The sequence below is a fragment of the Elaeis guineensis genome, chromosome 4 (genome assembly GCF_000442705.2).
Source record: "Elaeis guineensis isolate ETL-2024a chromosome 4, EG11, whole genome shotgun sequence".
NCBI lineage: Eukaryota > Viridiplantae > Streptophyta > Magnoliopsida > Arecales > Arecaceae > Elaeis > Elaeis guineensis.
Window position 1 is genome coordinate 134,417,685 of NC_025996.2, and position 12,667 is coordinate 134,430,351.

The following is a 12,667-nucleotide window of genomic DNA, read 5'->3' on the forward strand; positions in this document are numbered from 1 at the left end:
AATATTAGGAGAGAAAAAGTTATGCTGAAAGGACTATAAAAATTATAACGTAAATAATAATATATCGAATGTTGCCCTTTGAATTGATTTTGATGGTTACAAAGCATTTGAGGGGATTACTAATGATTTTGACTTGGAAAAAGATTTATTATATTTCAGGGGTAAAATCATAATTTTATCAGATCTGATTCAGAAGTCTCAAGAGCAAGAACAAAAGATGTGTAATTTATTGGAGGTAAGTTCAATATTTTTGGAAGTATATTTTGTAAGAAAAACAGGTTTATATTTTTGAGTCGACCCCATGAATCGACTCATGGCTAAAAGGGCTGAACGGCACACAAAATTTTTGGCTGCCACACTCTGTGAGTCGACCCCTTGGCTTTCTTTCTGGTAATTTTTATTTTTTAAATTTATTATTTTGATATTTTTTTAAAAATTTTAATTTAATTTTAAATGAGAAAAGTAAGTTAAATGATTTTTTTTATTTCATTTAAAATTATTTTTTTTTAAATTCAAAATTATTCTTTATATTTTTTTACCGACCTTCTGACGTCGGTGGCCAACGAAAAAGAGGGAGAGAGAGGAGGCAGCTCACCGCCGTGCTACCGTACCGCCGGAGAGACGCCGGAGAAGGGAGAAGAGGGAGAAGAGGGAGAAGGGAGAAGGGAGAAGGGAGAAGAGGGAGAAGGAGAGAAGAAGGGGGGAAAGGAGAAAACGCCATTCCCTTCGGCATTTTCTTTTTTTTTTCTCTTTTCTTTTTTTTAATTTTTTTAATTTTTTTTCATAATTTGTTTAATTATTTTTTTATGATTTTTTAACAAATAAATTTAATTAAAATTTATTTATTAAATTTTTTAATGAGGATAGTAATCTGAATGATAATTTTTTATTTAAATTAAAGTTAAAAATTTTTTTATTTATAATTATAATTTCTATTTTATTACCATTTTTTTCTTTTATTTACTTCTTTTATGATATTTTTTTTAAATTTAATTTATAATTTTTATAATTTAAAATTATAATTTTAGTTTTCTTCCATTTTTATCTTTTTGACATTCTATTACGTATTTTTTTCTTTATTTAAAATATTTTTAAAATAATTATATTTAAATTAATTTAGTTATTTAAAATATTATTTTTTATTTCAATTACAATTATAATTTTTATTTCTTAAAATTGAAAATTATAAATTTTATTTTTCAATTAGAATTATAATTTCTATTTTTTTCAATTCTATTTTTTTTTAGGGTATTTTTTATTTTTTTACAATATTTTTTTTCTTTTCTTGAGATAATTTTTTAAATAATATTTTGAAATGGACAACGTAATTTGAAATTAATTTTTTATTTAAATTAAAGTTAAAATTTTTATTTTTTTAAAAATTTAATTTATAAATTTCTTTTTTTCATATTTTTTCCTCATTTTTTCACTTTTTTATGCATTTATTTTTTTATCAAATTTTACTTCAAATTAAAAATTTAATTTTTTATTCAAATTTACAATTATTATATTTTTTTTATTTTTTCATTTCTTTCTATTTTTATGGAATTTTTTTAGGCTATTTTTTTATTTATTTTGAATATTTTTTAAATAAATTAATTTTAATTTGAGAAAGTAATTTGAAATGATATTTTTATTTTAATTAATTTTAAAAAATTTATTTCTTTTAAATTTCAAATTATAATTCTTATTTTTCTTGATTTTTTTTAAAATTTTAATTTTTAAATGTACTTTTTATTTTTTTTAAAAAAATTAGATATTTTTTTAAAAAAATAATTCGATAAAAAAATCATCTAAAATTATTTTTTTTATTTGAATTACAAATTCAAATTTTTATATTTTAAATTTCAATCAAAATTAAAATTTTAATTTATTTATTAATTTAAATTTTTAAAATTTATTTTTTTCTCATTCTTTTCTGATTTTTTTCTTTTTTTTTGTGGGTAAAATAAAAATGCCATTATGAATGGCGTTTTTAGAGGAGTGACGTGGAAGGAGAAAAAAACGTCATTCAAAATGATATTTTTTTATATTATTTTAATAAAAAAAATAGATTTTAAATTATTTTTATAAATAATTTTTTTTTATATTATTTAGGAAAAGAGCTCCATATATGGCAGGAGGGTTCCTGGTTCTTGGTAGCACGGCATGATCAAGTTTCTCGTCACTGCGAAGATACGTAAGTACGAACATATGGTTATTGCAGATATTAGTCCCGAACATACGGTTATTGCAGATATTAGTCCCACATCGAAAAATGAGAGTAAGGCGAAGCGGGAGAGAGGATTTAAAAGGAGAAGCTAGGCGTTCGATTAGATTTATCTTTGCGCTTGGGGCAATGACGCAGCTAGTGAGGTCATAATCGAGGCGCGTCAATTGCTGGTTGAAAATTATTTCCAAACCCTCTCTTTGGCCTGGGTTTAGCCTCGTGCCACTGAGAATTTCTGGAAGGGCTCCCTCTAACCCAGGTTTCTGTTTTTAGCTTTTTCCATTTAGTCAAATTTGAATCTATTTTTCTCTTGGAACTAAAAAGATAATAAGTCTCTGCTCTTCTCTTGCTTTTGACCCAATCAGCTAGTGATCAATATTTAATTTATTAACCAATTTTATGACTGCTGTTCTTTATTTCTGTTAGTCATGACCCCTTTACCAATTTTTTAGACCAACAGCTGCAAGAAGTTTCCTATAAACCGTTTACACCTGATGAAGTAGCAGGTAGAATAACGCATTGTCCTTCCATATTACCTGATGAATTCGAACAGGATGAATTATTACTTAAATCAATTCAGTAGTTATGGAGTACAACTTCATATGTAACCACACATCTTTGTAATATATGTTGACTGCAAGGAGTCCATGTATTTGGTCAGTCATTCTCCATAATGTTTGGCCATACATGTATTGTGAGGCAATGTGTTTTTTTTTTTTTTTCTTTTCCTCCCTCCTATACAAATGCAATTTAAACATCCATACATTCTAAGAGAAAAATGGTATAATATTGTCCTTGGATTAAGGACTACTTTTGTAAATTTGTCAAAAATTTTTTTCTCATGAACAATTATATTACATTAGGAGTAACAAAAAACCAGTCAGAGTGTCAACGTATATGGACTGAATAGAGAGAGCCCTAGAAGGCAGTAAGGCTATGCTTGAATATTCCTCCACGGTTTGACTCAAGGTTTAAGAAGGATGAAAATGCCCAAGAATGAACCCAGATGCTTCTGCCAGGGCTGGAAGTTCCTGCTCCCCACTTGAACCCTAATGGAGAAGGGGGGGGGGGGACATGATGGCCATTGATCAGAAAGTAAAGTACAAAATAAGATCAATGCATCAGAATTACATGCTGATGAACCTAAATATCGTTGTTTCGGAAGCAGTCAAAAATAAAATTAAAAGGAAGATAACAAGGAGAAGGTTGATCGATATTATGGTTCACAAGCGCAAGAACAGAAGTTCATCAACAAGGCCAATCCAAGGTTGGCCAGCATAATTTATGCATATTCTACAGGATTAAGTCAAGAAAGCCAAAGTCCAAAACGAACATGTCCATATAGAGCCAAAAAAAATTCGAGAGAGGAGGGGGGTGGGTGCAAATTTGATCAAAATTCCGAGGATGTGTGTTGTCTTGTACTGGCTAATAAACTTCAAAATATGAACATTTGCAGCTTCAAGAACTTTGCTAGTCCACTACTATAATGTTTAAAATTTAAATGGTGTTAAGAGACAGAAATAGAGAACCTAATATATAAGTATCTTGAAAAATACCTACTCGCTACCTTGTCTTTTATAATCCATGTTGGGAAGCCTTCAATACTGATGACAGTACATTCTTTGGCCATTTTTGTTGCTTTCCCAGCTCCATCAGGGAAGAACACAACATAATCCAATATTGTGCAGCCTTGCGTCCAAATATCTATATCAAAAATAAAAGGAAACGAAAGAGAAACATACAAAACAATTAATGATTGGTCAAGCTGTTTTTTTGAATAGTAAAGAACATTCAGACTCCAGCATCTATGGTAGTTGTGCTGGTTTTAATTCCAGGCTGGGTAGTGATTTTCGGTTATGGTATTATTGGGCTTCTAATTTGACCATTTAAAATCTTTTTGCATATTTTTGAATTTGGATAGGTTTGTCCTTTCTTGCATGGCATGCTTTGGTATATCTTGGTTTTCTATGGTAAACATCTCCTTAGCAATCTCACCCATAGAATGCCATACTGTCCCATACCAGGCTGTACGAGATGTACCATATCAATCTCATGCTGGTACATCATTTCAGAATATACTGACATTACTGTATCGTACCTAACCATGTACCGATATTATAGTAAAATTTTATCCATATAGGGTCCGACTTCGAGATAGTGAACCTTGATCTCACCTATAGGCATTCGATGTTCCAAATCAAATCAGCGAGGCATAGATTCAAATTGGCAAAATAATAGAGAAATTGACAAAACCACGAAAGAACTTAAGTAATGATAAATTAGAAAAATATAATAAAATAAAAACAAATAAAGTTACTAATAAAGTTACATAGTTATTCATTTAAAAAGTAAAAGGACAATAACAATATGCAACATGTTGTGGCTCTGATACCACTTATTGGGGTCCAACACTACCCTGGCACCATATAGATCTGATGCCACTTGTTGGATAGGATCCGATACCACTCGTTGCAGCAAGAAGAAAAAAAAATAAAAATAAGAACACACAATCAAGTACGTGAAATAGCACAAATGCTACTTCCACGGGACATGCAAGCTTCACTATGAAAGAGAAAATAAGTATAAGAGGAGATCCTCACATTCTCAACTCTCTGTATACCAACCTCTCTTAACTAGAATCTATCTTTACAAAAGCTCTCACAAAATTTTTCAAGAAGACCCTCTTACAGACCTATCAGTATTAGGATCCTCGACACTTCTGAATACTTCCTGTGATGCAAACCACTATATCATGCCTCTGCAATGCTCTACCTGATGCTTTGCTCTGTCCTAACCCCTTATCGGTGCTCTGCTCTGCCGGCTGCTCGCTTTCGACGTTCGTCGAACTCCTCTCGACTACTGTCAAGACTTCTTGCTCCTTTTACAGTTCTGTTGCCCACAGGACTTTAAATGCATCAAACCGAGTTTAGATCGGAGATCTAACAAGTTTAAATCTCCTAACAACTCCCAAGCATGCCTCTCACTGTTGGATCATGCCCGGCAATAATTCCGCACCATCTGATCGTGCAATAACCCCAGGAAACGTACGTGAAATGCCTCTAGTCCATCGTGGATGACGAGAAGCATGAGGGAAACATCCGTCCAGTCCACGCCTCCTCCTATGGATTGGCAGTCTTTGATGGACCGCATAAGAACTGCGCGGGTTGCACCTGCACGCACCCGTCTGGGCCTAGGCTGTGCCTGCACGCGCACCCACCTGAGCTTGGACCGCGCGCTCGTGGCTGGCTGCGTGCGCTAGGCTGGCCCATGTGCCCGCGCTTGCCTGGGCCAAGATCGTGCATTGTTGGGCCGCACTCACTGGCCTGGGCCCCCTGTTGGCCTTTGGGCCACTTTTTCCTGTCTTCTGGCCTGTACGCTGCAGGCCCCATTGATCCGTGCGTTGCATGCCCCACTGCTCCACGTTTTCGGGCTCCTCACGACGTGCTCTTCAAGCTGGGCTTCTCCACATCTGGATTTTCGCTCCTGTGAATCGAATTCGAGATGTTTTTTCCAACACAACAAAGCAGCAATAGCACAATCACCATCAACAACAAAGGTTACCATGACCAAGAACTATATAAATTATGAATACATCACAAACTTATGAATCATTTGAAAATGTTTGATTAACTTAGTTACTGAAAAATGACCACAAGAATGATTCACCCAACAATAACAACAACATTATCTTGATAATTTTTTTGAAACACAGAAGAGAGAGAGAGAGAGAGAGAGAGAGAGAGAGAGAGAGAGAGAGTGAGAGTTGGACTATGCACTAAATGCTTCGATCTTTGATAAAATATTTAATGATCTACAAATAAATGATGGTCCACCAAAGATGGAGTTCTAAACCATCAATCATGTCCCCATCACTAAAAATGCCAAGAAACCACAAAAACATATGTTCGAGAAATCTTTAACCATATACATCAAGTGGATGCAGAAGTGTGGAATATTAATTTTAAATTTTAATAGTGTGCTAAAATGTGTGAGGAAGTACCTAGAGTTAATCCCACATTGATCTAAGAATCTTGCAACACATTGTCAAAATTCAATAGGTTTTAATACTTGCATCATAACAAAAGCTATAAACCATCATATCATGTCATCAAGAGAATCTGTTTTTAAAACCACTTGACATGTGTAAGTTGTAAACTGCAAAAACATATGATATGAGCTCTAGACATTTTTAGTTTTATAGATCACAATCCTCAATAGAGTTGCTTGTGCATTACAAACTGCCAAAACATACCTCAATAGAGTTTTTTGTGCATTACAAGCTGCACTTTCCTCATGCCTCTTCCCATTGGCCTAAAATAACTTCTTTATCTTCCCATAGACATCATTTGTTGGAGTCCAATATGATAATGCCATCTCACATGATGGTCATAAAGGAGACAGTTGTTTTCACAATAATCTGACATCTTCCAAGCATTGTCTGACTAAATTTCCTCCAAGGTCTAAGGCCTACTTGAGAATGGAAAATGGGATGGTCATACTGCGGACAATAAGTGGTTGTGTAGTGATCTTTACTTGAATGGGTGGTTCCATTCTTAGCCATTGCACTTGGGGCATTAAGGCAAAAGAAAGCGGACGATGGTAGGAAAGACATAAGGGTTGCTTATGTATAGCAAGAGGTGGAGAAAAAATTCATATCCATAAGACCATCCAAAAGAACACCTCACACTTCCCTAAAACCCCTCATGTATTCCCCTTATCCAAAGACACGGCCTCCCTCAAACTTCCAATCTCGCCTCTCCTTCAGCCATCCCCTCTCCTATAAAACCCCTCCTAACTGTGGTTCCATGTTTCTTAAGAAAAAATTAACAGTAATCTAGCGAGTTTACTGTAGAAATATACTTCAAGTTTTTGGCAGAAACTTCATAACTTTTCTCCAGTTGGAACAAATCGTAAACAAGAGTAACTTTTCAAATTTCAAGTTTTGGCTGAAATTAACTTTTGATGTCTAGTATATACAGCAGTTCACACTAAATTTCTTGTGAATTATTTATTTCTTTGGATGCCATGAAGCATTTTCCCTATATTGAACTTAAATCTCTGCCATTCCCGGGGAGATTCAGATGCATATGGTGCAAGGCCAAATAAATTTGGACACTTTTTTCATTTTCCTTGTTTTTTGGTGTGGGGTGGAGGAGTTCTGGGGCTATCCAAAAGCCTAAATTTCATACTCTTCTATTGCCATATGCCAGATTTCTCTGAATGAATTAAATTTAAACATGGTTTTCTGAACAATCGAACAACTTATTCTTAAAACATATCTATTTTCTGATTTTTTTCAGTGCAGAATAATATAAGTGGTAAATCCAATATTATACTTTAAAAGAACTTCAACTTTCTTTATTGTTGCAACTTTCCTAGTTCCAGACGATGGTTTCAGAAAATGTCCTAACTTTTTCACCTAAATTAAGTCTAAATTGTTGAAACTGCCAAAACCAAAACTCCTCAAAACCATGGATAACAAAATTTTTAAACCTCGGGTAGCTCAGTGTATAAAAAGGTATTGTATTGTTTTAGATTTGATTACTAGAGGTACAATATCTTTCGTCACTAAATCAAGATTTTTCTTTCAGAAGAAGAATGCAGAAAATGTATATGTACCAGAAAATCAGCATCTTTAAGAATTACAATATTTGTCCAGGTTATTTCTTGGCAACATTAGAAGGATCCGAATATAAGAGCAACAGTTTCACGAAAAAGTACCAAAAACGAAGGAGTAGTCGCTGCAGCTGCCGCCGCCGACAGGGCAAAAGGCCTTGGCGTTGGTGAGCTTCAAGTAGGTAAGATACCCGCTCTCGAAGAACCCTAAGGTTTCCACACCCGCGCGCCAAATGGATGTAGAAATTCCCCAGAGGGAAGCCTTCGATGAAGGCTCCGTATCCACCTGAATGGACATCCCGCTGCCCTCTGCAAACAATTACCATCTAAATGTAAGGAAGCAAAACACCTGGGCAGAAGGTTGGGAGAAAGAGAGACCTTGAAACGCGGTGGGGAGGTGAGGGAAGTGCGGGCGAAGGAGGGGGTTGGAGGGCGGAAGATGGCGAGGTTGTAAAGAAAATTCTTGCTTATATTTTTTTTTTTAAAGTAAAAAATAAATTATCTAAGTTCATGAAAAACAAAAAATTAAAAATTAAAAATTAAAATAATTATTTTATATATAAAATAAAAAAATTTATTTATTAAAATTTATTTTTTTATTTTCGTATATCTAAAATATCAAACTAAAAAGTAAAGTGTCCGAATCTTTCTTCCGACAAACTAGAATGCAATGGGGTGTCAAAAAGCTATGAAACTGACAAGAATTTTTTTAAAAAAAAAAAATTAAATAAGATCGATAATCTTATCCTAAAATTTAACATGAGGAAATGGACAGGATGGTAAGTTTTGCTTCTAAATTTATAGAATAGGAAAGACAGGAGATATGGAATTCATACCGGTGCAACCTGTACCGAACCAAATCGATGCAGAATCACTCAGCTCGATGCGAGACTACTCTGAACTATACGGTTTTGGCTGATTTCGATTGATTCATAAGCAAACCAACTGGCACTGTGAGGTGGGATGGGGGATCGGGTGCAGTGGGATGTAGGGTGGATAGCTTTTATATATGAAAAAGACGGAGAAGTATTACTTCTCAATCTCTTCGATTATTTATTTTTAAACAGAACAAAAAAAAAACATCATAAATTATCAAATTTTTCATAATTTTATTGAAAAATCAAAATATTCCAACCAGATTCAAGATAATCTACATTTCCCTATGTTTTTTTTGTATTTTTTTGACCAAAATTGATAATAAATAAAAAAAAATTATGTCAAAACTTTTGATTTTGATATGATTTCATCGTATATTGTAGATCTTTGGATGATCTATATGATGACATTAAAATAATTAATTTTCGTTAACTATATATATTTAAAAATTAAAAATATTTTTTTAAAATATTTTTTTAAAAAATAAAATTTAAAAAATAACTATAAAATCAGAATATTGTTTAAGATGATTTCAGTTATTTTTAATATAAAATTGATATCCATTTGTGAAGACTTTCATGTATGATTCGCATAGTAGCCTAGACTAATTTTAAATAAAATTAAAAAATAAATAATATTTAATATATATTCATGGGCTTAGAAAAATATATGTAGCATCCATGATATATTTCTACATAGATCTAAGCTTAGATAAATTTTTAAAATTAAAAAATATTTTTTTAGTTAATTAAATAATAAAAAAATATAATTAATTTTAAAAATATGTAAAATTAGTCGTACATTTTACCTAATTCAAAAGTATTTTTTAAAATATATAATATATTTAAAATATTATTAAACATGTAGAAATGAATCCAACAAGTAAAAAGGACTTAGAGTGTGATATTGGTTAGGACCATGATGAGATGCTCTCGGCTTGATACCATTAGAGATGTAAATGGTGCAACATATAATTCAAAGGAGGAGTGACTAGGTTGAAGTAGTACTTGACTGATGGTTATCCTGATGTAGCCATATATCAGAAATACTCATAAGAGATCTAGCAGTTGATGAAGAAGCACTTTGCTGATTTCAAAGTAATGAAGGAAAGAAAAAAGTAGAAGAGAATGGAGGTGGACTATCAAGCTGCAAAACTACCTTCCTATTACTCTAGAGAGTCAAAGAAGATCTCTATTCCAGATGATTAGGAGGCAAAGATTAAGGTTGCCATTCAGATAAGTCTAGATGATCAATACCAATTGGAGGAGATGGTCAGATATAGAGGATAATTTGGACGATCATATTTTGAATTGGAATCTAGTTCTATGATCACTGGGAGAGAGTCTGAGTTCAGAGGACCTCCTCAATCAAAAAAATCGTCAGTAGAGACAGGCACAATATTTCACTTATGCTGTGGGCTTTTGACAGTAGGAAGAAATTCTCTAGAAAAATTCTAACATGAGCCACCATCCATAATTTGAATCCACAAGCTTTCTCCAATAAGAATTCAAAGTAGCGAAAGACTGATAGTATACCGAAAAAAGATAAAAAAAAGAATATGTGATAAGCTATTGGATCATGGTTTCATTTCAGTTACATTACAGTGAATGCAATAGGCAACACACACTATCGCTCTGCCATTTAGCCATATAGGTTGCTAGTTTGGATATAGATCTTTCAAGACCTAGGAACATCTACGGTGAGCTTCTTGATAATAATAAGAATGATATACAGGGATGGATTTTTTCTTATAACAATAAACAACCCACATACAGACTGATATGATGTGTGATGGTTAGATCGATCCTATCAGACGGAGCATTATCAACCACTTGACATATTATGATAAAAAAATATTTTTTTACAAGTCAACTGATGCTTCAGATAAGATACATGACGTCATGTACATCCTCAGACCGATGGAGGAGGTGATTGATGTGGTAGAAGAGCAGAATATCGTACAAGTCATCACAAATAATAGACTGCAGTATAAGACCACCAAAAGAGAGTTGCTGATGGGGCGGCAATCACATATTTACAGGAACCTTTGTACTGCTCATTGCATTGATCTCATATTAATGGATCTTGGAAAGCTTTGTAAGGTGCAACAGATAGTGAACTCAATTCAGACTATTAATAGATTTATCCACAAACATATATAGACCCTGTCACTGATGCAAATATATACTAGGAGAGAAATCTTAAGACCGAATGTCATATGGTTTGCTACAAACTACGTAGCTTTTGATAGCTTTCTAGAGAAGAAAGTAGTCTTATATCAAATGTTTGTCAGTGTCGGATAGTAGAAGAGTAGATATACGAGGATCAGCACTGAAGATAGTCATATGGAGAACTTGATGAGTAAGTTATTTTAGCAACAAGTTGATAAAATAATGAAGGCTATCAAACCGTTATACAAGGTACTTTGGATCTTAAATAGTAAAAGATACCCCCAAATGAGCTTTTTGTATTACATGATAGAAAGGACAAAGAAACAGATCAATAAGATGATCCAAAATATGCCAAGAAATATATCAGCATCGTCGAGCGATGATGGGAATACCAGATGGATAGAGACTTGCATCTAGTAGGTAAGCACGAAATTAAGAATCTAAATTTTTTTTTACTTTTATATGGGTATTAGTTTATTTAATCATTTGTAGAATTTTATATATAGCTTACTATCTAAATCCAAAGTTCTAGTACACCGTACTAGGGATAGATATGAACAACGAACTTCTAAGTACTCTCCATAATGTGATATATAAAAATGATACTTGATTCAGAAATCATAGTTATGTATCTGCAAGAGCTATATTAGGTTAACAAAAGCATGATAGACTCTCATTGGTTGTCGTAAGCAAAAAAAAAGATGAATCTAAGTAAATTAGTTATCAATAATGATAAAATTTTGTTGACATTATATGTACTAATTTCATGCAATCTAATACATAATTTTGTTTAATATTTTTCAACTGAATGGGAGATCTATTTTGGACAGTACGTAAATAATTTGAAAGATGTGGCTATCTGCATTCTTCCCCATACAATCTCTTCTAGTGGCTGTGAGTGCAATTGGTCAACTTTCACCCTCATCCATGGTAAGTAGCGAAATCATCTAACACAAAAGTACCTCAATGATCTTATATATATTCACTACAATCCAAGGTTGAGACTAAAATGCATGCAGGAAGAATATAATAGAAGTATACAGATCCAACATTAGATGATTATGCTCTTAATGATGAGGATCCAATGATTGGATAGCTTGCAAGCTAGCAATAGGAGCCAAAATTTGATGAGCCGGGATCTCCTCCAAGATCAGTTAGTTTGATAGCAAGGGAGATTAGGATGGATCTAAAGCAATGGGGTGATAGAAATATTCTATAAAAGATTTCAGCTGATCAACCATAGACTGAGGGGTTATAGGAGAGTCATTCATCCTATGACTCCATGTTCGAGACATCTTTTCAAAGATTTGAATAAGAAATGTTGAGATAAGATCGATCATCTCAATAAAAAAAAAGATACCCATCCTCTCAGGCACAAAGAGGCATGAGAGGAGGCCAGGCCACTAAACAAAAAAAATAATAAAAAAAAATAATTGCAATTTTGATAAAAAGAATGGATCAGTCAGCTCACTCAAATTTAGGGACCAAACATATTGATGACAATTTTGATAATCATAGATCTGATGGCCAGGAAGGGACTAAAGAACAAGAAACCATAGTTTATGAGATAAAACCACAAGAGAGTCTTTAATTCATTGATGAGTCTCAATGTACGCATGTCACATAAGATAGAGACCACGATATATAAACTAATAGAATCTGCAAGGATACGATTTCATGTAGATGATGGACTCCTAAAGATCATTCAACATACGATACAGTTGCAGATGACCTCATACATGGAGTAGAATCCATGAATATATTAAATTCATCCTCACATTATAGATTCTATTAT

General features: G+C 33.1%; 1 protein-coding gene and 1 non-coding gene across 2 annotated transcripts; one reads left to right on the top strand and one right to left on the bottom strand.

The window, feature by feature from the left end:
* The first annotated feature begins 2,320 nt into the window (after window positions 1–2,320).
* On the top strand, window positions 2,321–2,465 carry LOC114914160 (U4 spliceosomal RNA). Its single transcript, XR_003800779.2, has one exon. It is a non-coding gene; the product is annotated as a U4 spliceosomal RNA (small nuclear RNA).
* A 523-nt stretch (window positions 2,466–2,988) lies between these two features.
* On the bottom strand, window positions 2,989–8,281 carry LOC105042582 (thiol-disulfide oxidoreductase LTO1). Its single transcript, XM_029263859.2, has 4 exons — window positions 8,204–8,281; window positions 7,931–8,134; window positions 3,777–3,913; window positions 2,989–3,258 (listed from the first exon to the last, which is right to left on the bottom strand). Exons 2-4 carry the CDS (start codon window positions 8,121–8,123, stop codon window positions 3,181–3,183), a joined length of 408 nt encoding a protein of 135 aa, XP_029119692.1. The 5' UTR covers window positions 8,124–8,134; window positions 8,204–8,281; the 3' UTR covers window positions 2,989–3,180.
* Window positions 8,282–12,667: the final 4,386 nt, after the last annotated feature.

Excerpts from the sequence above, each read along its gene's own strand:
- LOC105042582 (XM_029263859.2), bottom strand. The coding sequence starts at position 8,123 with ATGTCCATTCAGGTGGATACGGAGCCTTCATCGAAGGCTTCCCTCTGG. Across the intron at positions 3,914-7,930 it reads CGACTACTCCTTCGTTTTTG|ATATTTGGACGCAAGGCTGC; the intron begins GTACTTTTTCGT and ends TTTTTGATATAG. Across the intron at positions 3,259-3,776 it reads CATGGATTATAAAAGACAAG|GGTTCAAGTGGGGAGCAGGA; the intron begins GTAGCGAGTAGG and ends CTTCTCCATTAG.